The 25044-nt window shown below is 41.0% G+C and overlaps 1 protein-coding gene across 1 annotated transcript in view; it reads right to left on the bottom strand.

Annotated features, from left to right (window-relative positions):
• Positions 1-4832: 4832 nt before the first annotated feature.
• LOC126427974 (protein bowel-like) overlaps positions 4833-25044 on the bottom strand; it is a 71985-nt gene continuing 51773 nt past the window's right edge. Inside the window, exons 8-11 of the mRNA XM_050089860.1 lie at positions 23216-23424; positions 14539-14970; positions 8690-8810; positions 4833-5279 (exon numbers count right to left, since the gene is read on the bottom strand). Coding sequence (XP_049945817.1) covers positions 4833-5279; positions 8690-8810; positions 14539-14970; positions 23216-23424 — 1209 coding nt within the window. The remainder of the gene's footprint in view (positions 5280-8689; positions 8811-14538; positions 14971-23215; positions 23425-25044) is intronic.

The raw sequence follows: 25044 nt of genomic DNA, 5'->3' as shown, positions 1-25044 counted from the left end.
AGTGGGCACATCGATTTTTGTGGTCCTCCGTTCAGTAGTGTAATCACATTTCAAGATGGAGAAAAATCTCAAGCAGTGCTAAGCCATCAAATTCTGCGTGAAACTCAAGAAAACTGTGATGGAGACCCTCTGAATGATTAAGGATGCTGCCCTGAGCTGCTCAACAGTGTTCCGTGCGGCACAAGCTGTTCCAGGAGAGGCGGGAGTCCGTCGAAGACGACCAGTGCACCGGTTGCCCACCAACTCCAAGTATTGACGAAAATGTGGCCAAAGTGAAGGTGCTCCTGGACTCTGACTGGTGCTTAAACATTTGTCTGATGATTGACAAGTTTGAGAGCAACGAACAAAAACTGAATCTTGTTTACATTTCCCAGGACATTCTGAACTGTACCCAAGAAAACCCAAATTTTTTTCACAATGTGATTACTAGTGACGAATTGTGGTGTTTTGAGTACAACCCGGAGGCCGAATGCCAGATCGCCGAGTGGCACATTGGCAATTCCCTGCATCCAAAGAAAGCCAAAATGAGCAAGTCGAGGGTCAAAACTGTGCTCATTTGCTTTTTTGACCAGCATGGTGTAGATCACCGGGCATTTGTGCCCCCTGGACAAACTGTGAATGCTCAATTTTATGTGGAAGTGCTCGAAACATTGCGCAAACGCGTTCTCCGAGGGCGGCCAGACATCGTTGTTTGCTGGAAGCTGCACGGAGACAATGCGCCGTGCCCCTGGGCGGTCCAGGTGTTGGAACACCTGGCCAAGCACAGGACTGCCAACGTGCCTCGCCCTTCCTACAGTTCAGATCTGTCACCGGCAGACTTCTTCCTCTTTCCCCGGCTCAAACGGGACCTCGTGTGACACTGATTCGGCTACATAGAAGATGTCCAAAATGCCGTGACAGTATCTCTAAAGGGGATCACAGAAAGTGAGTTCCAGAAGGCGTACATGCAGTGGGAACTGCATTGTATGTGTTGTGTTGAAGTGCGAGGGTGTTATTTCGAAGAATACTAAGGATTTGTACCAGTTAGTTCAATAACAAAATTTAAATTAATTCAGTCCTACTATTTACTGATCAGACCCTGTATTCTAGCGGGTCACCAAACATGACAAAAAGGGATTTGAAAGTTGCTCCTGAAACAGGCATTATAGCTGAATTTTCACAGAAAAGATTGAATTCTTGTTTTGGGTGATTTGTGGACAGTAAATAATAATGATGCTCTATACAAAGAGACATCTCCAGCGGATGCTGAATTCCACAAGAAACTGATCCCTGCAAAATACACTGGATTAATAAAACCAGTGGATATTTTCTTCAACTGTCTATTCAAAGGTACGGTAGGTACTGTCCATCACAGATACAATAGTGTTATCGTCCGAAGGTAAAGTGCGGCAAAGAGAACAATTTGTTCACATTCAGTTGTCTGTGCAGTTCTGATTTTTGGCAAATAGATTCCAACATTGCTTTCTTCAAATGCAGTTACAGCGATGAACGTCAAGGATCATTTCAGAATACTGTTTCGGGGTGGTTTATGAGAAGAATATTTCAAAGACAGCTGTGTTTAGCTCGTCCTCATTTGTTGTGATCACTGTGAAGGATATTTATGTCTTAACTACAGATTAATTATATCACTGCATTGAACTACCATGGGTGCGTAATGTATTTTATTTCCATTATTTCAATGTTACTGAATCCATTTCCTCGTATATCTACGATAATCAGCTGCATTTGGACTAATCTGCACAAGGCTGTCTGTCTTTATTTGGCATCTTTTAGCTCCTAAGTTTCATGACCATAGCAGCTGTAACTTGCATGATAAGTGTATTTCTGGCTATTCGACACACCAAATAGATCTAAAGTAAGTGTGACAACAACTGGGCACCCGTCCTTGTTACAGAAAACATACTACAGTAAGGTGGAAGACAATTTTTCAAAATTCTTATTAGGGTAACAGTGATTAAGTACAGAGACATGAATAATCTGTTGGCCCTTCAAAAACCAAATATGAGTAATAAGAATCAGGAATTGAGGAAGAGAAGCTCATGTTAACAATAGTGTAAGGCAGATACACAGGTCCTCTCCATTATTGTTTTACTTCTTCCATGAAGAAACATTGTAGAAAAATTTCAAAATAGAAACACAAGAGCAATGTGTAAGCATACCTAGACCAGATGTTTCTCTTCGCACTGAAAGTTGAGAAAACCGAGGCAACTTATTGAGTGGATTCGAAAGCATATGCATTACAGTGGGTTAAGGGGACATAAATCTATGACAAAAGTGGCTAAGTTCATTTGAAATCAGATAGTGACTAGCATAACAGATTATCCAATGTGGTTGTGTACACAGGGAAGACACTGGACAGAATGGTGCAGAAGGGGAAACTTTCTTCCAGAGAAAGTCTCTCTTAGAATCTCTGATGCAGAATGGAGAATCCATCAATCTGTAATGACACCATGATTGACAGGACGTGGATTCTGTGGGTCCAGTTTCTAAGTTTTTTAGTTGAGAGCTTAGCATAGGACTTGAAAGTAGTCTGTGGAATCCAGAGGAGGAGGAACCAGTGGCATTTGAAATATGATGCTATATAGATATGCAAAAACTTAAATTGGCAGGTTTCGTACAAAACTCATTGTTAATGGAAATAATATGTGAGGAGAGTGTCATGTGGAAAACATTCACCTGACGGAGTGACGGATTAATCAGTTCTGCTTCCCACTCCTTTAATCCCTTATATTAAGTGTGGAAAAATTCAATATGTTTACAATCAATTTTAGTTTGCGTATAGTGCCTGCCTCTCTCTTCTCTCCCCCCCCCCCCCCCCCCCCCCCCCCCCCCCCCATCTGTGTCTGGGCCCCGAGGTTATTTTTGGCACTAATGTCTGGCTCCCTGCTAAAGCTTGGAGATCAGCAGAAGATACCTGGAAAGATCAGGAAAACATTTACGCTGCAGCCAGCTATTTAGACTCACCACTGAATGGTGATGGTGATGGCGATGATGATGATGATGATGATGATGATGGATAAATTAATGAGTCATTTGCGGAGACAGCTGGCCATAGTAACTGGGTGGTGGAAGGAGTGCAAGATGAAAATAATTGTAGCAGGGGACAAGGATTACAATTTGCAACAACAAAAAGATTACCACAACAAGAAGAAGAAATTCAGAATGCAATGAAGACAGTTTGTGGTAGAAAAAAACTTCTCCATTAGCTGGACTGGAGTCCAGAGAAGACTGAAGAGGAGGAGGAAGATGAAAAGTTTGTCTAAAAGGCACATATTTCACAGGCTTAAGAACATGGAATATTTAACTGCAAGAGAGGGCAATGAAGTAGGAAACACATAATATTTGCTAATAAGCCAGTTGGTGGCCTGCCACCATAAATAAGGTAACTGTGTCTTGGTGACACATTGGAAGTGGGTCATATATAATAGGAAGAATACCTCAGTTACATTTAGTTGGTAGGTAGTAGAAAAACTTTTTCCAATTACCAAAATTATTGGTTTATCATCATATTTGTCATTCAGCAAAGCCTGTAACTTTATTAACAATTGGACGCCTGAAACTTCCTGGCAGGTTAAAACTGTGCACCGGGCCGAGACTCAAACTCAGGACCTTTGCCTTTCGCGGGAAAGTGCTCTACCACTGGCAGAATTAGAGCTGTGAGGACGGGGTGAGAGTCTTGCTTGGGTAGCTCAGGTGGTAGAGCACTTGCCCAAAAAAGGCAAAGGTCCCGAGTTCAAGTCTCGGCCCAGCACACAGTTTTAATCTGCCAGGAAGTTTCATATCAGTGCACACCCCACTGCAGAATGAAAATTTCATTCTGGAAATTGGATGCCTCTTTGATGCCTCTTATGCAACATACAGCATCAGTATCTGTGTATCTCATTGCAGGTAACTGTTCCAGCATTTCCGGCAAAACAATCTTCACAGTACTCTGAACTGGACAGCAATGCTGGCTAATGCTTTAGTTCAGAACTAATTTTCACTTCCTTGTGGTGTTCGCTAGGTATGATCTGCACCTAAATAATAGTAGGCAACCCACTTCATGTTTTCAACTAGTACCTGCACTGACACTGCAAAAATGGCAATTTCTCGTACATTGCTACGTACTGGACCGGACAGTGCCCACTAGTACTAGCAGAGTTCTGTCTGAGCCACTTCTTTCAATGATTTTGTGAGCAATAGCCCATTCATAAATATGGTCATTCCATTGCTATAACTTACATGGGACCAGCAGACTTCCTTGCAGCAAAACAATCTGTCCCTCAATCCCTTAAACAATAGCTGTCACTCACAGGTACCTGCCTACAAGGATGAGGAGATTTGCATTTAACGTCCTGTTGACAAGGTGGTCATTAGAGAAAGAGCACAAGCTCGGACTAGGGAATCGGGGGAGAAGGAAATCGACGGTGCCCTTTCAGAGGAGCCGTCCCAGCATTCGCCTTAAGTGATTTGGAGAAATCGTGGAAAACCTAAATCGGGACGGCTGGATGTGGGTTTGAACTGTCATCCTCCCGAATGTGAATGAGTACCTACACCACCCTAATGGCAGGAAGTACTCGGATGTGCTAAGAGCCCAATCTGATGCTGCCTGGCCAGCACCTGTCGTGCTGTATACAAACATCAAAGTGGCAACACTTCTCGAGGCAGCTCCAGCCCTGCACAGGGCCCTATTGTACACATACCACACGGCTGTTGAGCAAAGTAACAGGTATAACTCCTTCTGGTAGTCTCTTTTTTTTAGAGTCCTGTTCCCAAATTTTTGCAGATATCAGATCTTGCTGCAAACACTGAACACAAATAGGTACAGTTTAATGGAGACAGCACAGAACATTCTAACTGTACGGTGCATCGGAAAGCTTTCCAGTGCCGACGATCACGTGCGGTTGGTGTGCGCCCGACGGTGTGGCGGCATCATGGTGCTGTGACAAATTGCGGACCCCACCGGTAACTTCTGTTCCCATGCTCCTATACGGAACGGCGACGTCCGCAGTGTAGTTCCTGAGTTCCGCGATGACGTCGAACATGTCCACAGTCTTGTCGCCGTGTGAACCATGGTGGGACGCGCGGTAGCTGTCGCGCGGGTACGAGCCGTCCGCGTCCGGAATCCTCTTGCCGCCAGAGCTGCAGCCGTACAGCGTGTAGTTAAGTGCTTCGTCATCGTCCTCTTCGTTATCGTCCGACAGCCTGTCGGAAATAGCACTCATCCGCTTCCCCGGCCGGCGCACCTCCGCATACACGGAGTGCCGCTGCTCCTCTTCGATAAATGTGCTCTTGCCAGACTGAAATTAATGTCGGGAAGAAAATGACGTACTACGTAACAGCACTTTAGCACTAAAAACTGTTACAATTGAGCAAATGGCGAAACACATTAAGAAAGAAAAGTGTGTAATTAATTATGATCTCTCGGGTTTTCTACGTGTGACTGATTAAAGGGGTGCTTCTGGGTACTCAGTTGAATTGCGGTTTCCATTTTACACACAGTGTTTTGACGAACAACTCGGTCGTCTTCCTGAGGTGCTGTGAGTTTTGCTATTGTACGTGCTTGCTGGAGTCCAGGCATATGAAGAAGACAACTGGGTTGGTCATCAAATATTGTTCATAAAGTAGAAATAACTCAACTGACTATTCGAAAGCACACCTTTAGTTGAACAGTTAGTACCAGGTTTGAACATCAAAATTGTGACTCCTTGCTACAATGTAGAACAAGTCAGTTCTACACTAATAGTACACTTTATAAGTGAGAAATATGATAGCAGACCCATACTTAACAACTTGCATTTTTGTTGCTTTTTTGGGTTCTGTTACTTCAATCAGTAAAAACAGAACCCTTATAGGATCGCTTTGTTGTTCGTCCGTCATTTGTCTGTTTGTCTGACCATTAAAGAACCTGTTTTCTTGGGAACTTGAGGTCATATCAACTTAAATTTACATCACATACTAAGGTCCCTTGGAGGTGTAAAAAAATTTAAACTTCTAAGTCAGTGTAATCAAAAGATATGGCCATTTATGTCACACATTTTGATACTTGCAAATTCAACTCATAAATGTCTATAGTATACTTCCCATTGACCTGGAATCATGAAATTTGACAAAAAGCTATGTTTCACAGTACAAGTAAAGAGAAAAATCTTAAAACTGTAATTTTGTATTCATATCACACAAAAAATATTTTTTGTCAATTTTTTGTCTGTCCATCTGTCTGCTAAACGCCTTTTTCTCAGGAACGGGTAGGTGTATCAAGTTCAAATTAATGTCACGTACTACAGTCAACAGTTCCTTGGTGGTGTAAAAAGTTTAAATTTCCAAGTCAATGCAATCAAAAGGTAAGGCTGTTTATGTCATGTATTTTGATACTTACAAACTCACTTATCAAAAGCTGTAGTGTGCTTTGGCAAGAAGCTAGGTTTCACGGTACAAATAAAGGAACAAAATTCCAAAAATGGTTCATTTGTAATTATATCACAGAAAATTCTTTTTTGTCTATTTGTCTGTCTATGTGTTGTTATCTATCTTTTCTCTAAGGGATGGGTTGACATATCGAGTTGAAATTTCTGACACATACTGTCGTATCGGCCGCCGCACAGCAGCCGTCAACTCAGCGCGGCGTGCTACAACATGCGCGGCACACAGCGAGTACCGCTGGCGCCACACACGATGTCAACAACTGGCACAAAAGAACGCGTCGTCGCGGAGTTAGCGGCAGCGTACACACCACTATCGATACGGATTACCCTGGCGGCGCTGTCCTTGCCACCAGAGTGAGCAACCATATAAGGGCGCCATCTACAGACACTCTGATTGGCCGGACCTGCGGATTTAAGTGAGCTCCCTGAGCCCATTTAACCAGTTCAATCTTCGCCGATGACTGTGTTACTACCCGGCTGCTGGATTCACGATGACCGAACCGTACTGTGGCCTCCCTGGCTGGAAACTTGCGAGGCATCGGTATCGGCTGGTTGGGAGTGATTTGGACTTGTATTCTCTACTAGTGACTCTGATTTCTCCTTGGCGCTACAGCCAGCGAAGTGTCGTGTAGTCGAACATAAGTTTTGTTTTGAGTGACAGAAGGTCAAATAAATTTGGTTATCGTGGAATATTTGTTGTGTTATAGTGCGGACATAGTCCCATGGCGGTATAAAAAATTTAAGATTCTGTGTCAATGAAATTAATGGCAATTTATGTAACACATTTTGTACTGATATCGAAAACCGGCAAAAATTATTGAAATTTGGATGAGTTATTATCCCAGTTTTTTTCATACATGCAATGATTTATTTTATGTTTTATTCTCTCCCTAACCCCCCCCCCCCCACCCCCCCCCCCCCCACCCTCCCACTCCCTCTCTCCCCCCAACCAATCATACACACACAAATACTACCGTGGATTCAGAAATTATTCTATGGAGTAATTTATCTGCAACACTATAAACTTTCTCGCAGAAGGTATCCAAAAGTCTTTGAAAAATTGTAATTAAAATTATTGTGTTTTACCTAGGTCTTACTTAGGACTATCATCTGCAATGTAGTCCCTTTGGGTGTGAAACTGTCAATCGCAACATTTCTGTCGCTTCTGAAATGCATCCTATAAGCCTTTTTTGTTAGATTATTTAGTACCCTGAGTGATTCTGCTGGCATCTCGACCACTGTACCAAACGTTTGCTCCTTTAATTTGATTTTCATCATGGAGAAGAGGAAGAGATACGTGGGGGTAAGTCTGGTGAGGGTGGTCAGTAGCGAATAACTGTCATTTTGTTTTTAGTCAAAAATGTCTGAATAATGTAGGGTGCATGTGATGTCGATTGTCCTTCATATGCTACTTCTTATAGCTTTCTCTTGCCCTCCTTCAAAGTCTAAGAACATTGTGATAGGAGTCTGTATTGAGTATCTACCCCAGGCAGGCAGATTCTTTATGAACAAACCTGCCAATTAAAAAGATAAAAGAAATTGGCCAACATGAAGGACTGTGACAACTACTGTTTATGGCGGATTTAAACAGTGTGCTGGATCGAGACTTGAGAAAGGGACCTCTGCCTTTCAGTGACAAGTGTTCTTCAACTGAGCTAACTGGGCATGACTCATGACCTGTCCTCGCAGGTTTACTTCTACCAGGTATTAGATGAGGTACTGGTGGAAGTAAAGCTGTGAAGCCAAGTTGTGAGTTGTGCTCGAATAGCTCAGTTGACAGAAGACTTGCCTTTGAAAGACAAAGGTCCCAAGTTCGAGTCTCGGTCCAGCACATGGTTTTAATCTGCTGGGAAGTTTCATATTGGTTCACACACTGCTACAGAGTGAAAATTTCACTCTGAAGTTGCTGTTTAGTTTCAAGGTAGAAGCCGTAAACCAAACTCTCATCACCAATGAATGCTTTTGACAGAAGTTTGGATTGTCTTGAAACAGTTGTTCAAGTTTACTACAGGCTCCCACACTACGTTCCTTTTGATCATGCTGATACAGTCGTGTGTAAAACTTTGCCACAATCCTCCTCATGTTCAGTTCTTCTGACAGAATATTTTTACATTTACTGTAACTTATTCCAGGAACAGAATAATGGTGTTTTATTTTTTGAAATTACTCTTCTGTACAATTTATTCCTACCCAGTACCACCCCTTCTCCACAGTGATATTAATATATTATAGCAACATATGCACAATTAAGGAGCTACTGATGTAGGATGTAATTTGAACAATACCTTCTTTCCACAGAAGACTGTCTGTTTCTTTGCATGCATTTTTATGTATGAGCAGTAAGTGTCAAAGTAAGTGGTGTTTGGTTCTGGGGGCTGCTTGCCATCCAGTGTGCTCTTCTGCTTCCTGCAAACAAAAGAGAATTATCTGCATTGTAATAAAAAGTTGCCACTCTTACAGCAGTTGCAATGGAAAATAAGAAAAGCAAGTTACAAGAATGGTGTCATTGGGGTAGCAGGTACACATGTCATAGGCCAGTTGCATCTGTGTGTCATCATGTGTACCAAAGTCATTATGTCCTTGAGAATCCAGTGATGTCTTTCGAGAAAGTAGACCCAGAAAAAGTTTTCTTAAATTCAAAATCTCCAGATGAAACTGAAATTCAGAAGTAATTAAGGAATTCAAAAATTACAAGGCTTCTGGAGAGGGAAACTTGGGGAAAAAAAAATCCTGAGAATTCCATGTGTGAGGAGGAAGATTGTGTCAAGAAGCTCCTGATAAATTAATTATGAGTGTGGGATAGTGTGGAGAGGGGTGATGGAGCATAATGACGTTTTTTGAGTGTTGGGAAGGTGTGGAGGGGGGTGCGGGAGGGGAGAAGGGAGAGCAAATGACCTTTTTTCCCTCTCAGCTCTTAACTAAATACCAGCCATGAATAGTAGTTTAACCACGCTTTTTAGATATCGATAATTTATATGGAATAATATTCATATAATGAACACACTTTGAAATATGAAGTATTTTAAAATTTGTAATCTTTAAAACTCAATAAAATTCAGTTTCAATGGTAGGTTAAAAATGTGGAATTCTCTGAGATTTTATGATCCATGTTTGAAACTTCAGAAAGTTTTGGAAGAAATTTTGGAAACAAAGAAAATTCCAGAAGAGCTGAAATACTATCACATTCATTACACAACAGAGGAAATAAGACTGATGTTAACAACTATAGAGGAAGCTCTCTAGTGGCTGTTATGTATAAAATCTTATCCAGAGCCCTTTAAAATGGTTTGGAAGAGCAATTAGGCCCTATGCTTTATAAATACCGAGGGAAGTTTAGAAAGGTTCAGCCCTGTGAACAGCAGATTATGAATTTCAAATGTGTTGTAAGGAACTATTGTTTAAGAAGTAAAAATCTTGTCATAACCTTTGTAGAACCCAAAAAAGATGACGACTCTGTAGACAGATAATAGTTCCTCAATACATTAGAAGAATTCAGCTCAGATTAAATAAAAAAAAATAAAATAAAAAAAACCAATTCTTTGGCAATAATTACAGAAACACTGATGGAAACAAAGTCCAGGAGAAATTCTGGAAGCTTTTGAAATCAAAACTGGTGTAAGGTAATGTGATAGCTTCTTCCCAATGCTCTTCAAATGCAATGTCTTGGGTGCATCATTTCAAGTGATAACAAGATAATAACCAAACTCAAAAATCAGCTCAGTTCTGCCATCAAGTTCGGAATCTGCACTGAAACAAATAAGTTCCCTCAAGATCAAAACAGACTCTCCTTCAGTGATATTTTATACTCTTAAAAGCATATGCCCAGAAACCTCCACAACAACCAAAGAGGCTGACAATAAACTGTAAGTTGCAGAAGTGAAGTTCTGACAAACTATTGTCCAGAAAACTAGCAAGTATAGTGTAAGAAATGAAAAAAATTAGAGAAAAGGTTGACAACAAACTGTCAGCTGAAGAAGTGAAGATCTTACAAGCCATTGTTTAGGAAATATAGGGTATGAGACGAAAAAAATAAGGAAAGAAGCTGGAGTGCACACATCCTTGGGGGATGGGGGTGGGGAGGACCACTATCCGATCCCGGTAGCGAAGTAGTCAGCGTGACAGAATGTCAATCCTAGAAGCCCGGGTTCGATTCCCGTCTGGGTCCGAGATTTTCTTCGCTCAAGGACTGGGTGTTGTGTTGTCCTACTCATCAACATTTCATCCCCACCGACGTGCAAGTTGCCGAAGTGGCGTCAAATTGAAAGACTTGCACCCGGTGAACAGTTTCCCTGACAGGAGGTCCTAGTCACATGACATTTATTTACCTTCTACACTTCCCTCCAATACTAAATCGATGATACCCTGGTGTCTCAGAATGAGTCCTATTAACTGATCCCTTCTTATTGGCAGGTCACGCCAGAATTTTTTTTCCCTCAATTCTATTCAGTACCTCTTCATTTGTTATTCAGTTTAACCATCCAATCTTCAGCATTCTTTTATAGCACCACATTTACAAAACTCGTATCTTCTGCTCGTCTGAAATGCCTGTCATCTATGTTTCACTTCTGTACATCCTACACTCCAGACAAATACATTTAGAAAAGACTTTATAACACTGTTGACCATCATCAGTTATTTTCAGAATGAGATTTTCACTCTGCAGCGGAGTGTGCGCTGATATGAAACTTCCTGGCAGATTAAAACTGTGTGCCCGACCGAGACTCGAACTTGGGACCTAAGCCTTTCGCGGGCAAGTGCTCTACCAACTGAGCTACCGAAGCACGAGTTCGAGTTCGAGTCTCGGTCGGGCACACAGTTTTAATCTGCCAGGAAGTTTCATATCACTTAGTTTGCTGCCCAAACAGCAAAAGTCTGCACTAGTTTTATTGCCTCATTTTGTAACCTAATTCCCTCGATATCACCCAATTTACTTTGACTAGAGTACGTTACCCTTGTTTTACTTTTGTGGATGTTCATTTTATAATCTCTTTTTGAGACATTATCTGCCCAGTTCAACTGCTCTTCTGAGTCTTTTGCCATCTCTGACAGAATTACAAAGTCACAGGCAAAGCACAAAGTTTTCATTTCTTCTCCCTGTACTTTTAATTCCCTTCTCCAAATTTCTCCTGAGTTTCCTTCGCAACCTGCTCAATGTACAGACTGAATAACATAATTGAGGGTATAGGCGACAACCCTTTTCAACCACTGCCCTTTAACGATACTCGATCGTTATAACTGCAGTCTGATTTTGTACAAGTTGTAAATACCCATTTGCTCACTTTATCCCTTGCTACCTTCCAAATTTCCAAAAGTGTAACACTATCAAAAGCTTTCTACAAATTCTATAAAAGTAGGTTCGCCTTTCCTCAACCCACCATCGGAGAGAAGCCATAGTCAGTAGCGCCTCATCTTTTCCCACATTTCTCCAGAACTTAGCTCATCTTCTCCAAGGTTGGCGAATGGCTTAAGTATCGATAAAGGAAAATTGCCTTTAGGAATTGTAAAATGAAAACAATACAGAATGGCTGATGATGCAAACACTGCAAATGAACACTGCAGGAGGCAAAATTCCAGATAGACACAAATAAAAGTAGAAAATTAGTTTTCAGATCTATTAGTTCTTTCCTCGGGGAAGAAAGGAGGAGATATTCGCCAAGGCCTGAAAGGAGGACAGGTTATTAAGAGTGTTTGTGTGTGTGAGGGTGTGCGCGCACATGCGAGTGTAGGCATGTGCGATTGTAAAATAGCTGCGGCCCCGGAACTGATCCATTTTTAAAATCCTTGTAATATGCTAGTTAACCATATCTTATCCTTTCTGGATGCCAAACATTGCGACTGCATTTAAAATTGTGGACGATTTGTATGGAAACCGACAAGATACTTTATAGGGCATTTAAAAACAATAACTAGTTCCTCAGCCAGCTTCCAAACCGTTGTAGGTGCGCCATCAGATTGTAGCTACTTACAGGTATTGTATATTTTGTACTTACTGCATCTCAGGTCATGTCACATTCACAACTTCTGGGATTTCAAAGGCTTGCCACGATCCCAGTTGCACCTGGTACAAAGTATAAAGTGCCTATAAATAGCCAAACCAGGTGATGAAACTGCATTAGTGCAAAACCTAGCTAATAGAAGAATAAAAGCTTTAAAAAAGCATGCTCAAGCTACTGGTTGAAGCTTTCATGCAAACTGTCGACTGCTCAGTGTTGTCTACTGTAGGGCTTCTGGCTGTGGTGGACTTTGTGTGAGGCCACCCACGAAGTGCTAAGGTTTTAAAAGGTAGCCACAGACACTGTATACATTACTAGACAGCTGAGATACTCACCAGTTCCAGCTGTAGGCTGGCTATCTAATGGCCTGCAGGGGGAACAACAATTTTATTTTCAGTATTTCATATAATTAATTGTTGAATTGGGAAATTCAAAGTATTTACTCATTGAAAGGTACAATATTACATTAAAGGTTTAAAACAATCTGGAATATGCCTTTGATAAAGTTAACAGAGAAAAACTGTGGAGCATAATGAAGTAAAGAAGGTACCCATTCCATTTAATAAACACTTTAAGAATTCCATATGAAACCACAATAATAACCTTAGATGCAAATGGAGTCCTGACAGCATGTTTCAGCATTAACAGGGCAATCATACAGAAAAGACTGTAGCATTTCACCCACACTTGAAATACATATGTATAAAGAGAATTTACTATGTGAATCGAACACTGAGTTTCCTGCAGGTATTAGAACAGAGGGAGAGACTACTCAGAATTGTGTTTTATATAGGGTGTTCGGAAATTCCCATTAAAAACGTCTAGGACATGTAGATGGAATGAGTATGTAATGTTTTGAGTAGGAACCAAGTCCAGGAACATAACTTTTCTGTTCTACGATGGTTTCAATTCACGTGTTTAACTTGTCCACATCTGCATGAGGAGCTGAATTAGGCATGACATAGTACAATTATTTGGTAATAGTTTGAAAGCAAACATAACAAAACATCAATTTATCACTTAAGTACATTTGATTGTATTAACACTTAAACATTACACATTTTCATTATTCAAAAACAGAAAAGAACCCAGCACACTGTATGTACAGAATAGTACTGGTGCACTATGACAGCAGCTCAATGCGGTAACTGTCGATGTTGTTACAGACGTTGTATCTGCGGATCGTGTTCTGGTACACATTCTCCATCCCACCTGGACTACCCTCTTGCATACCAGGACAAGCAATTCTGGGACTTTTCTCTTTCCCTCAGCTGATGTGGGTGCTTTACACACCCAAATTGAAACTGTCATTGAAAAGAAACAATATATTTCTGAACATGAGTTCCTATTCAAAATATTATGTACTCACTCCCATCCACAGGTCCTTGAATTTTGTAGGGGAATTTCCAAACATCCTGTACACAGACAACGTAACCATTTTAACAGTTAAAGGGAATGATACACGAAAAATAATTCATCTTTTGAATAGAATATGACTATATCCATAAAGAAAACTAAAACAATGGTTTTGTTAGGACAGAACCCTGCTACAAACAAAAAAAGTGTTGAACAATACAGCAGTAGAACAGGTCGGTCATTCTGTAGTGTGATATAACACAAGAGTATGATGAAAGTACAGCCAAGAGAGTAGTAAAATTTGGAAAATACATGGAACAATAAACAGGTACTTTACAAACATTATAAATAAATAACACGAGCACATTTTTATAAAAATAACAGCCATCTGCACACTACTCTACAGAATGAATTGTGCATCTTTTACAGTGCCAAGAAGTAAGATGTGGGCAGCAGAATTTCTTAGGGTCATGAAGGGTCATAACAGAGACAGATTTTAAAAAAGCAACATTAGGAAGGAACTAAAGACATTTAATGCAAGAAATAAAATTACCAACGACAGAAGAAAATGGAGTTAATATTCCAACAGAATAAACAGTGAGCACTACCTAACAAAATCAGAAATTATTATGCAGCAGGCTGAAGAAGTCTGGGATACCAGAGGGAACAAACAGACACCTTAACAGGCAGAGGCCTAATATTTGACAAGCAGAAAAAGTAATCTCAGACACTTCCATGCAGTTTTTACTTACACAGTTTTTACTTACATCATTTAGTTGACTTACCCTTTCCCTGTTGACACAGGTGTGACGGGAAACGGCTCTAGCGGGAGGGTTGCCACCTGCTCCCGTGCTAGAGATATCGACTCCCGCATGGAGGACAGCTGTCGCAGTTTCTCCACCGAGGCGGCTGCGCCCACAGTGGGGAGTGGCCGTTCCGGCACCCGCCGTCCGCTGGTCAGCTGGCCGAGGTTACCTTTGAGGATGCACTCGTAAACGTCACACAGTCCGAGAGCGTCTGTAGAATGGGGCGCCGCAGCCGGAGGTGCGGGCGGCGTCTCGGCCCGTACCGGCCCGGGAAGTGGCTCCGGCATGTCGGAGCACGGCGTGTCGTGCAGCAGCAGGCGAAGCATCGGCTGGTTCGGCCGCGGTGAGCAGGCGGGCAGTGGTGGCAGCGGGGGTGCCGTATGGACAGGTTTTGGTGTCGGCTCACGATTTCTGCAAAAGACAAATGGCCTCACCTGATGACTAAAATAATTGCTCTTTATGCGTCATACAGTGTTATTTGTGTCATGTTTCCTTCCGAAGTATAATACATTGGTGTACAGAATTAAAGCAACAAGTTTGCATAGTTGCCTTTATTTTTCCACAATACAGTGTAAGCAGGTGATAGTAAAGTAGAAACAATGTGAAGAATACAAAAAGTAAACAACTGCAACATGCATAATGGTAGACAAAAATGTTCTTCATTTTTTCCAATTTGACGGATCTGCACTCCGACAGCTGGTTAACGTGCTCAGAATGTGGTGTGACCAGCTCTTGCAGCAATACGGGCCTGACAACAATGAGGCTTGGTGTGAATGATGTCATAAATACCACGTTTAGGCAATAACGCCAATTCCTCCTGCAGAGTTGCTCGCAGTCTCGAAGAGGGTTCGTGGATGCTGACGTGATGCAACCCATCTCCCAAGAGCAGCCATGGGATTCAAATCGGGAGAGTGACTTCGCCATGCCATATATGCAGTATTTTCTGTTTCCAAGGAAACATCAACTACCCGTGCTCTACAAGTTCGAGCATTATCGTCCATCAATACGAGGTCTGTGCCCACAGCACCTTTCGACAACTGCACGTGAGGTCCCAAGATCTCCTCACGACACCTGACAGCAATTAAACCTTCCTGATTCACCCGTACAATTTCATGAAGAGGTGTTCGAGTGGCCTGCCCATGCCATTAGGGATCCTTCTCGGTAACAGGCTCTTTTGACAACATTTGGGTCCAAAAATCGTGTTCCACATTCCTTCCAGATACGAATTCATTGAGAATCACTCTCCAGACCAAATTGGGACTCATCTGTGAAAGGAGCATTGGCTCACTGTTCAACTGTCCAGGTGGCATGTTGGTCACTCCACTGCAGACGATCCCTTCTGTGAAGATGCATCAGAAGTACACATACAACATGTCTCTGACAATAAACGCTACTCTGTCAAAGGCTACTGTACATTGTTTGCTCGATACAGCACATCCAGTGGATGCTGCGAGGTCAGATGCCAGTTGCTGTGCAGCAGTAAAGCCATATCGTTATGCGCTTACAACCAAATAATGGTCCTCTCTTTCTGATGTTAGACGTGGTTGGCTGTGCCCTGATCTTTGGGATACAGTTTTGATCTCCATAAACTGTTGCCACCGACGAAAAACAACAGAATGATTCACACTAAACCATCAGCCCACATCAGTTTGCAACTGTCCTGCTTCTATTCTTCCTATAGTCCTCCACCATAGAGAGTCTGGCAGGTGTCTTTTCCTTGCCATATCACACCATCTCTGACTGTGTACACAGTGACGGGACTACCCGGCAAACACTATTCCGTTCGACAAGTGCCCTGACGTCATCGTTGGTATGGTTGTCCATTGACCAGAATGCCATCTTCCATACAAAACACAATGGTAGGGACATCCGTTGACAGTTTGTATCATTGTATCCTCAATCAGGGAAATAATGGTTTGTTGCTAATTTCGGACAGCAGTGTGTTAGTGATGATAATAGTGTTAAAGTTCTGTCATCTTCCAGGAGCTCACACAAATTTCACCTGGAATTCTTCTCAATAACAGTCATCTTATGACAATTTCCTTAATGTTGTGGCCTTGTGAATCAAATCTATTGGTTACTGCACACAGTTCTTCTCTGACGAAATAGGTGTGAAGAATGTGATTGAGTTCTAATATATTTGGCAGCTGCAAAATTATATCTCAACATTCCCTGATGACACTGTCATATTTTAAATTGTCTCAGATATTCTTACAATATACTGTAGCTCCGAATCATTACGTCGATACACATCTAAATATATCTGTCACATCTAGTGACCGAAATTCAACTTAGTAATGAAATGAAAGAATCATTTTTCAGTCCTGTTTTGTTTTTACAGTTGTTGACGGTTATTCTTCTTTGAGATGTCCAAAGCACTTCCAAGTAGTGACTGCACACCACAATTAAAACAACTGCACCACAGATAGGTCCGCTCGGTGCTGTCTTGCCTCACAGACATTCTGTATGCGCCCTGTTTCGTGGATTTTAATTACAAATTACAACAACCTCGAACAGTGGGATTCTCCCACCTATTACTACACTACTTACACTTTTTTCTAAAATCGTGGTACAGGTGGAACATATATATCTGGACGAGATACAGGTTACACCTCACCTTCCGCTACCCCTCCAATTGGTTTGCAGATTTTTGTCATCGGCACAGATTTTTGTCATCTTCATCAGTCATGAATTTTGTGAAGGCTGATCAAATTGGTTGTTGTGCGATTCATGTGTTGTGGTCAATGGAGAATACTTTGAAGATGATCAAAATTTGGTGTAAAAATATTAAGAAATAAAGACGTTATGATGAATTTCCCATTTTTTTGGGGTCCTCCCTCACACACGGGCTACATACTGTGTATAATAAACAATATTTTGAAAAACTATTTGCAGTTTCTGTTCCATTCTCCAAGCATAGCAGCTGTCATGAAAATGGGTACCTCAAGGTTCTCCACCGCCCCTACAGCATTGCAAGTGAGTGATAATTTCAAATGATGTTTTTAGTGTACAATATGGTGGAGTGCTTTCGAAAGAAAATTCTTGCCAGCTAAAAACAACAACAACAACAACAACAACACACACACACACTAACATTACAAGAAAATTTGAAGATTTTTTTTTTTTTTTTTTTATTTCAACTTCTGGATTTAAGAGGACCAGTGACATGTTTGGACTGAAAATAATGTATGAACATTCTCAAAGTTTATAGATGCATTTATACATATTTTATCATGAAACATAAAAGCATTCAGAGATAAAAAAAATTAAACGCCATAAGAGATGTGTAACTGTTCTGCCTGTACAACGAAAAATGTCATTGCTGACGAATTTGTGTTCTGTTAAACCTCGTAGAACTTTCAGTGAGAAAATTGCTAAGAAAACTGTTGAAATAATTTTATTAACATCAGACATCATTATATTGTAGTGTCACGTATGAACACATTTTATTTATAACAGACTCTGTACATGAAGTGCAAGTACTTCCGTGACACCACCTGGATTTTAATTCTGACAGCTCATCTTAATATGACCATCAACATATTTATTTGCAGCTCTTACTGACCCTTCCACACTGCACAATTAAAGTAACTACAAGACTACTGCCCCCAGCATGCAGTAAGTGCATTTTACAAGAAACTTCATTTCTCAGGTTACCTTCCATTCGGAAAGCGGATGCACTCTGTGACTATAAGTGACTCATAAACTACAGAGTGCAGCAATCAGTCGTCCTTTTTAGATTTTATTATGCAAATCTGGATTTCGGCTAGTAGCTAGCCATTCTCAATGCTAAAAATAGAAGAAGTACGTAGTCAGATGCATTAATAAAAAGTTACAACTAATGGCATAACTTATATGGTTTGTGTGTATTACATACTGCTATTTTTTATTCCCTATTGTTCGGGCGTCAGTCACAGTTCTTTGAGTACTACTATATACAGAGGGCAGGCTGTGTGGTGAACATATCACTTGGTTGTATGGTGCCGTCTGTATGAACTGCATATATAATATTTAAGGGACTCCAGAAACTATCCTTAGAAAGTACAATGTGACAATGGTACCAAAAATAACTTAGGATGTACTTTGCAACACTCTGAAGATGCAAAAAACATATTTCATGCTTCTGGAGTTTATAAAATTAATTGCCCAGACTGTAGGGCCTGTTATGTTGGCCAAACAGGAAGGAGGCTGGAAATTAGGTTTGGAGAACACGTCGTGTTGGGAAGAAAAGATACCATGGAAAAATCGAGTATGGCTGCCCATTTACTTACAACGAAACATAAGATGCCGACTTTGACATCTAATGTGAGGTTAATGCATAAATGTGAGAAAGGCAGGTTCCTCGACCTCCTTGAAGAGCTGGAGATCTTCTGCCATTACAAGAATGCTGACAGCAACCTGATTGATGACCAGGTTGTTGTGAAAAATGCATGGTTCTGGGAATTATTTGAAAACTTGTTGCTAGGAAGCAATGTAAGGTTTGACCCAGGGGAACAAAATAGCTCCTGCCGTCTTGCCAATATGTTGCAGCCATTACCATAATATTGTATGAGTATGATAGTTATAATTTTGAACCTACAGAACTTTCTCCGTGGTATGTTAGCTGAGATGCATGTACATTGTTATTAACAGCAATTCAGTGTATTAGTTTTATTGTATTTATAAGAAAAATCAGTTTGAAGTGACAAAGAGGTTAGTACCCTCTACATCAGTAATGGAATAGCCCAGTTACACCAACCATCCATCTGGCTGACATTTGGCGCCATCTATGAACTATTTAATAAATATACCTGTTATGATATTTTAATAAAAACAGAAAAATAATACAAATATAGAAACATTTAAATCAGATCAAATCTAATAGTTGTACATAGCATGTGCCTCCTTGTGCCTTATAAATAATTTTTTTTAAAAAAGGTTTTACCCATCTGAAGTTACTTAGATGTTTAAAGAATAAAACAACTGACTCACAAGGAGTGAACCTGGAAATTTTCTTATATATATTTTCTATATTTACTGGCAAATATGAAATAAGTCGGACAGCAATGTAAAGAATTTTACTTATGTTTTATTTTATGAAATTCCCACGTAAATTTGAAGTGTTTTACTTTCCTTAAATATTGTATATGAAGTTCATATAGAGGGCGCCATACAACCAGCCGATGTGTTCTCCACACAGCCTACCTTCTGTATACAGTAGTAGTCAAAGAACTGTGACTGATGCCCAAAAAACAGGGACTTACATTCATTGAGAATAAAAAACAGCGGTATGTAATATACAAAGCATATAAGTTATGCCATTAGTTGTAACTTTTTATTAGTGCATCTGACTATGACTATGTACTTCTATTTTTAGCATTGAGAATGGATAGCTACTAGCCAAAATCTGGATTTGCATAATAAAATTTAAAAAGGATGACTGATTGCTGCACTCTATAATTTATAAAACTTCGTTTCTGCTGCCGCGATGTCTCTGCATCAAAAACCAGGTGAGAAGAGAAGACAAGAATGAAGGTCTCTCAGCCAGAGTAATTAATTTTTCCATGCAGATTTCCCTGTGTTTTTCTACCCACTGGATACTCTCCTTTGTTGTCATTAGTTCTATGCTCTAGCTTTCTGTCAAATTCTATAATTTCTGTGTTCATTTATATTCCTTTCTTGGAGGATCAAAACATGAATTCTCATTTAGAAATTCTGCTGATATTACTGCACTTTTAATATGGAATACAATCGACTTGGAAATACTACAACATTTTGTCATCATTTTATGAACGGGCATAAAATTTATATTATTTTCGGGTTCTCCACTGCTGGCCAGCTCAGTAAAAAATATTCAGAACGTTCAGTATAACAATTTTAAATTGTTTTCCAATGGTACTTCGACCTCTGGGCATACCAATCGGAGTAATAGTACACTTAGGCTCTAGTTTCTGCATTTTGCTCAATACAAACACACGTCAATGCACCATTCCAGAGAAGACAGACACATCACGCAGAAACACTGAGCTACTGCATTGTTAACAGTGTACAATCGGTAACAGAACTATGAGGTGGGTGAATCGCAGTGCTTAGTGGCAATGGTTTTCAGGAGGCAGGTGCAACGTTGAGGTGTCTAATGTCGTGTAGGATACTTCAGTATAGAGCACAAGTGGCTCATAATCAAAGGCTCTGAGGCGGAACCACCCCACACTATATATCAAAATAAATTTCTCAATAATGTATAGCAGAATTTAAATGATCAGAAGGCATTTCACACATTTCCCACACAGATTTAAATAATGCCGGTCAACGTTTTTGGAACTGTTGATATTTGATATCATGCAACGTTTTTCAAACAGGTAGCCTTATGTCTTAAGGCTGCACCTAGAAATGCAGCTTAGCTCTTTGTAGCAGAGATTTGCGGGTGTGGCTTCCTCAGACTACAGCTCTTATGGGCATCCCAAAGGCTCTGGCGTTTGAGCCAAACTGCACACAATTTTCACGTTCCACTGCTTACAGCAAAAGGGAATGAACAGCGCCGTTGAAGCTATGCTATCAAATTCCTGTCTCTGTTTATCTTTATTACGCTATGATGTGTCATTAACTGACATTTAATATTATTGTTTGGTAGTGTTTTACACAGTTTTTTTTTCTGCCATTAGCTATTCTATCCACTAGAATAAGTTGGCAAATGTCTCACCAGAATGCACTAGAGTGTACTGTAACATAAGTATTATCACCTAGTAATAGTTTTGCAAATGATTGGAGGAAAAAGTGCACAAGATATACCCCCGCATGCAATTAGGATGAAAGGGAAGGAACTTGGTGCACCCAGACCCGATATAAACATCAAGAACAAAAACAGTAAAAATCCAGGCAAGGGTGAACACACAATTTTACACTACAATGTACAATGTAGCCGGGTGGTTGGGACCACTTTATCACTTATAATGCATATTTTTGTAATACACAAGTATAAATACTACAAATACAGCGTGTAAATTACCAGGGCAGTTGCCAGTGTGTAAATTACCAGAGTGGTTGCTTGGGTTAGTCATGTCAGCCCATCACAGCACAAAATCCATTACGTCATGAAAATGTCACTGATTCGTTACGCAAACTCATAAACACCATGGTCTGAGAGCACAAAACATTAAAGTCTGACATTTAGAAATGAAAAAAACTAGAAACATGAAGCATGCAACATAGCTAACATACACCCCATAAACGATCTTTCCAAAATGTGTTTTTTAGTTTGATTTTTTATGGTAAACTGTAGCGAAACGCAACACTGAGGGATAAACAGGTTACCTATAAATGTTATCTTGAAGCTAGCTTTTGATGCTATTTAGTAGTTGATTGTGAAATGGAAAGAAGATACAGCATGTAAACATTTGGAGCTAAGAGAGTGATATTGCCGCCCCCCCCCCCCCCCCCCCCCCCCCGCACACTCTCTCTCTCTCTCTCTCTCTCTCTCTCTCTCTCTCTCTCTCACACACACACACACACACACACACACACTCCTGAAATCTTAGTTGTGGTGACAAACTGATATGTTATTCTGCTATCAGTCGCTTTTAATTTTATGCTTAATCTAACATAATGCAACGTGTTTCGAACATGTTTTGTTCATTTTCAAGCGTTTGTACATGCATACATACATACATTGAGAAATGTTACTTAAAAATAAACAGTTTTAAACTACAGATACAGACTCACTTGCTATAGTCCGCCATCTCGTATTGTGCGTATAACATCAAAGCAATTTGTGCAGTGGCATTCAGTGACAAAATATAATGTGCAATAGTGTAATGTCAACCAACAGCTCCGCCATTACACCAGTGATACAAGTAAAGCAGCAAGAGGATGCAACTGTAAGTGATAAACTATGACATAAAAGCCTCTCACACTATTTTCGTAACACATAACTGATGCAAATCTATCTGCATCCGATACAGGCTGTGATATACATAGTCAACAACAAAGAAAAAATCCAGCAGAAGACATCACTGACTTCGATTTATAGATATACACTGCCCCCCTCCCTCACCCCCAAATGCCACACCAGCAGCTACAGTAAAAAACAAAGTGTTCTAGATTAATTTAGTTTAAAACTGTTTATTTTTAAGTAACATTTCTCAATGTATGTATGTATGTGCAAATGCTTGAAAATGAACAAAACATGTTCGAAATGCGTTCCATTATGTTAGATTAAGCATAAAATAAAAAGTAACTGGTAGTAGAAACTTGAAATAAATAATTTTCCCACACAGTCACGGTTTACAAACATAGCCATCATGAAACTTCCTGGCAGATTAAAACTGTGTGCCCGACCGAGACTCGAACTCGGGACCTTTGCCTTTCGCGGGCAAGTGCTCTACCAACTGAGCTACCGAAGCACGACTCACGCCCGATACTCACAGCTTTACTTCTGCCAGTACCTCGTCTCCTACCTTCCAAACTTTACAGAAGCTCTCCTGCGAACCTTGCAGAACTAGCACTCCTGAAAGACAGCCATCATGGCTGAAAATAATTAAAACTGATATGTACCATAGCCCAAGGTCTAGATTAGTTCCAGTCAATAAAGATCACTGCCTTCCCCAGTACGGAAACCACGAGCCTCGCCTGGTATAGATATAAACACTGCATACTTTTTTAAATGAATGGCTGCCCCCACCTGGGACTCACGATGGTGGACACTGCCCGCTGTGGCGTCTCGGTGATGGTGCGCACGCAGTTGCTGGGCTGTGATCTCTTGATGACTGGCACCGCTCCGCACGTCTCGGCTGCCTTCGGGCTGCCATTTGCGCCAGACAGGGTGGCCTCTCTGGCGTGGACTGGCACCGGCTGAGGAGCTGGCGGTGCTTTTGGGGGATACTGTGGAATCTGTAAAGAGAAAAAAATTAAGCTGCAATTCATTATTTAGACAATTTTCCAGTACTATCCAGTTCCTTTTAGTTATTCGATATAAGGCCGCCACATCCCAAGTACGGGTTTCACAAGAGATCGAATGACTGCAACTCATACTAAAGAGAGTTCAGCCAGTTGAGAAAAGGGAGAGAGAGAGAAAGACTTGCTTGTCTAGATTAAATTTCCTGAGGGGAATATAGGGGACCAGAAGATGACGATGATAATAATTAACTCAAAAGATACAATTAACTTCTGAGTTTTATTCAGATTATTAAGTACAGAAATGACTTCCTTAGCACAAGTGTTCCCATACTAATAGCTAAGTCCTGCCATAGAGACTCTGACTGTCGCTGTTCTGTCTGCTTACTGGAATCCTCGTACAACTAAAATCCTCGTACAAAATCTAACACCTTCAGAGTCCTGCAGCTAAGTAATCCACTGCCCCCCCCCCCCCCCCCCCCCCCCCATCGACAGCACTTTCCCTGAGGACCACAGTTCGCAATTCTGGAGGCAAACTGAGGAGAGTTCCATTCTTCCAATGTTCTGGAGGGGTACAGTGATGTTACATCCGGTGTTGCAATGTGGGGAGGCATCAGATACGACTTCGGGTCACGGCCGGTAGTGACTGAAAGAACTCTGATAGCACAACGGTATGTCACGGACTTCCTGGATCCTCACGTGTTACCTCTCAGCGACAGTATCGTAGTGTCGTGTTTCATCTGTGTGAACTGTCTGTGTGATGGGATACTTCTCTGACCCACAAGTTCCCCCAGTCTGTCTGAGGCAGAACACACGTGGACCACTTTGGACGTGGACTTTGTCCAGTCTCCAGGATATCGAGGGCTAATAACAACTGTTGTGGGCCGGCTTGCCTCAGGAGCGGGTATAATGGCTTTATGACACCCTTCCTGACACATTCAAGTCAGAGGGGGTGGGGGTGGGGGGTGCAATGTCGTCCTCTGAAGAGTGGACTCGTACTGGAATTTCTTTGTAAATTTGATTCGATTTTCTAATCTCTGAAATTACACCACAACCCCTCTCGAGCTCCGTTTCGTCAGGCAGTGTCTGCAGGTGCCAGTGAAATGCAGTGTCGCATCCGGGAATTGTAGATTCAGAATAAAAGATGTGCAGAATTTATTTGAGTAAACCATCAATGATGTTACTGTGCAAGTCTGAAAATTTGCAAGAGAACTACTTCCTGAAGAAAAGTAACTGAGAAAATTTGGTTGAAAACACTGTCATTGCTTCAAAAGACTACCCAGACACTGTGTTTTCAGATACACACAGTACTTCAGAATATGACACTTAAACAACAATAAATTGTCATGTTTCTTGTTCCTTCCCTTTCCTGAAGTTGTAAACCCTGTTTTCTCTCTCTGCCCCCTTTCCAGCCATTTTTGCCTTCCCTCTCTCCACTCAAAAATTTATGAACACAAGGCAGAACAGCCACTGCTTGTACCATATTTATGCTTAAAGAAGGAGACCAGTTGTGGAGAGACATGCTGCAATGGAGATTCTCGATTCGGAACCTGACCTGGCAAGCTGGAAACTGGTAACCGAGCAGAAAAAGGAAGTTTATTCTGAGGAAAATAAATG

This window comes from Schistocerca serialis, chromosome 12, assembly GCF_023864345.2.
Source record: "Schistocerca serialis cubense isolate TAMUIC-IGC-003099 chromosome 12, iqSchSeri2.2, whole genome shotgun sequence".
NCBI lineage: Eukaryota > Metazoa > Arthropoda > Insecta > Orthoptera > Acrididae > Schistocerca > Schistocerca serialis.
Note: the sequence above shows the minus strand (reverse complement) of the source record. Positions and strands in the feature narration are given on the sequence as shown.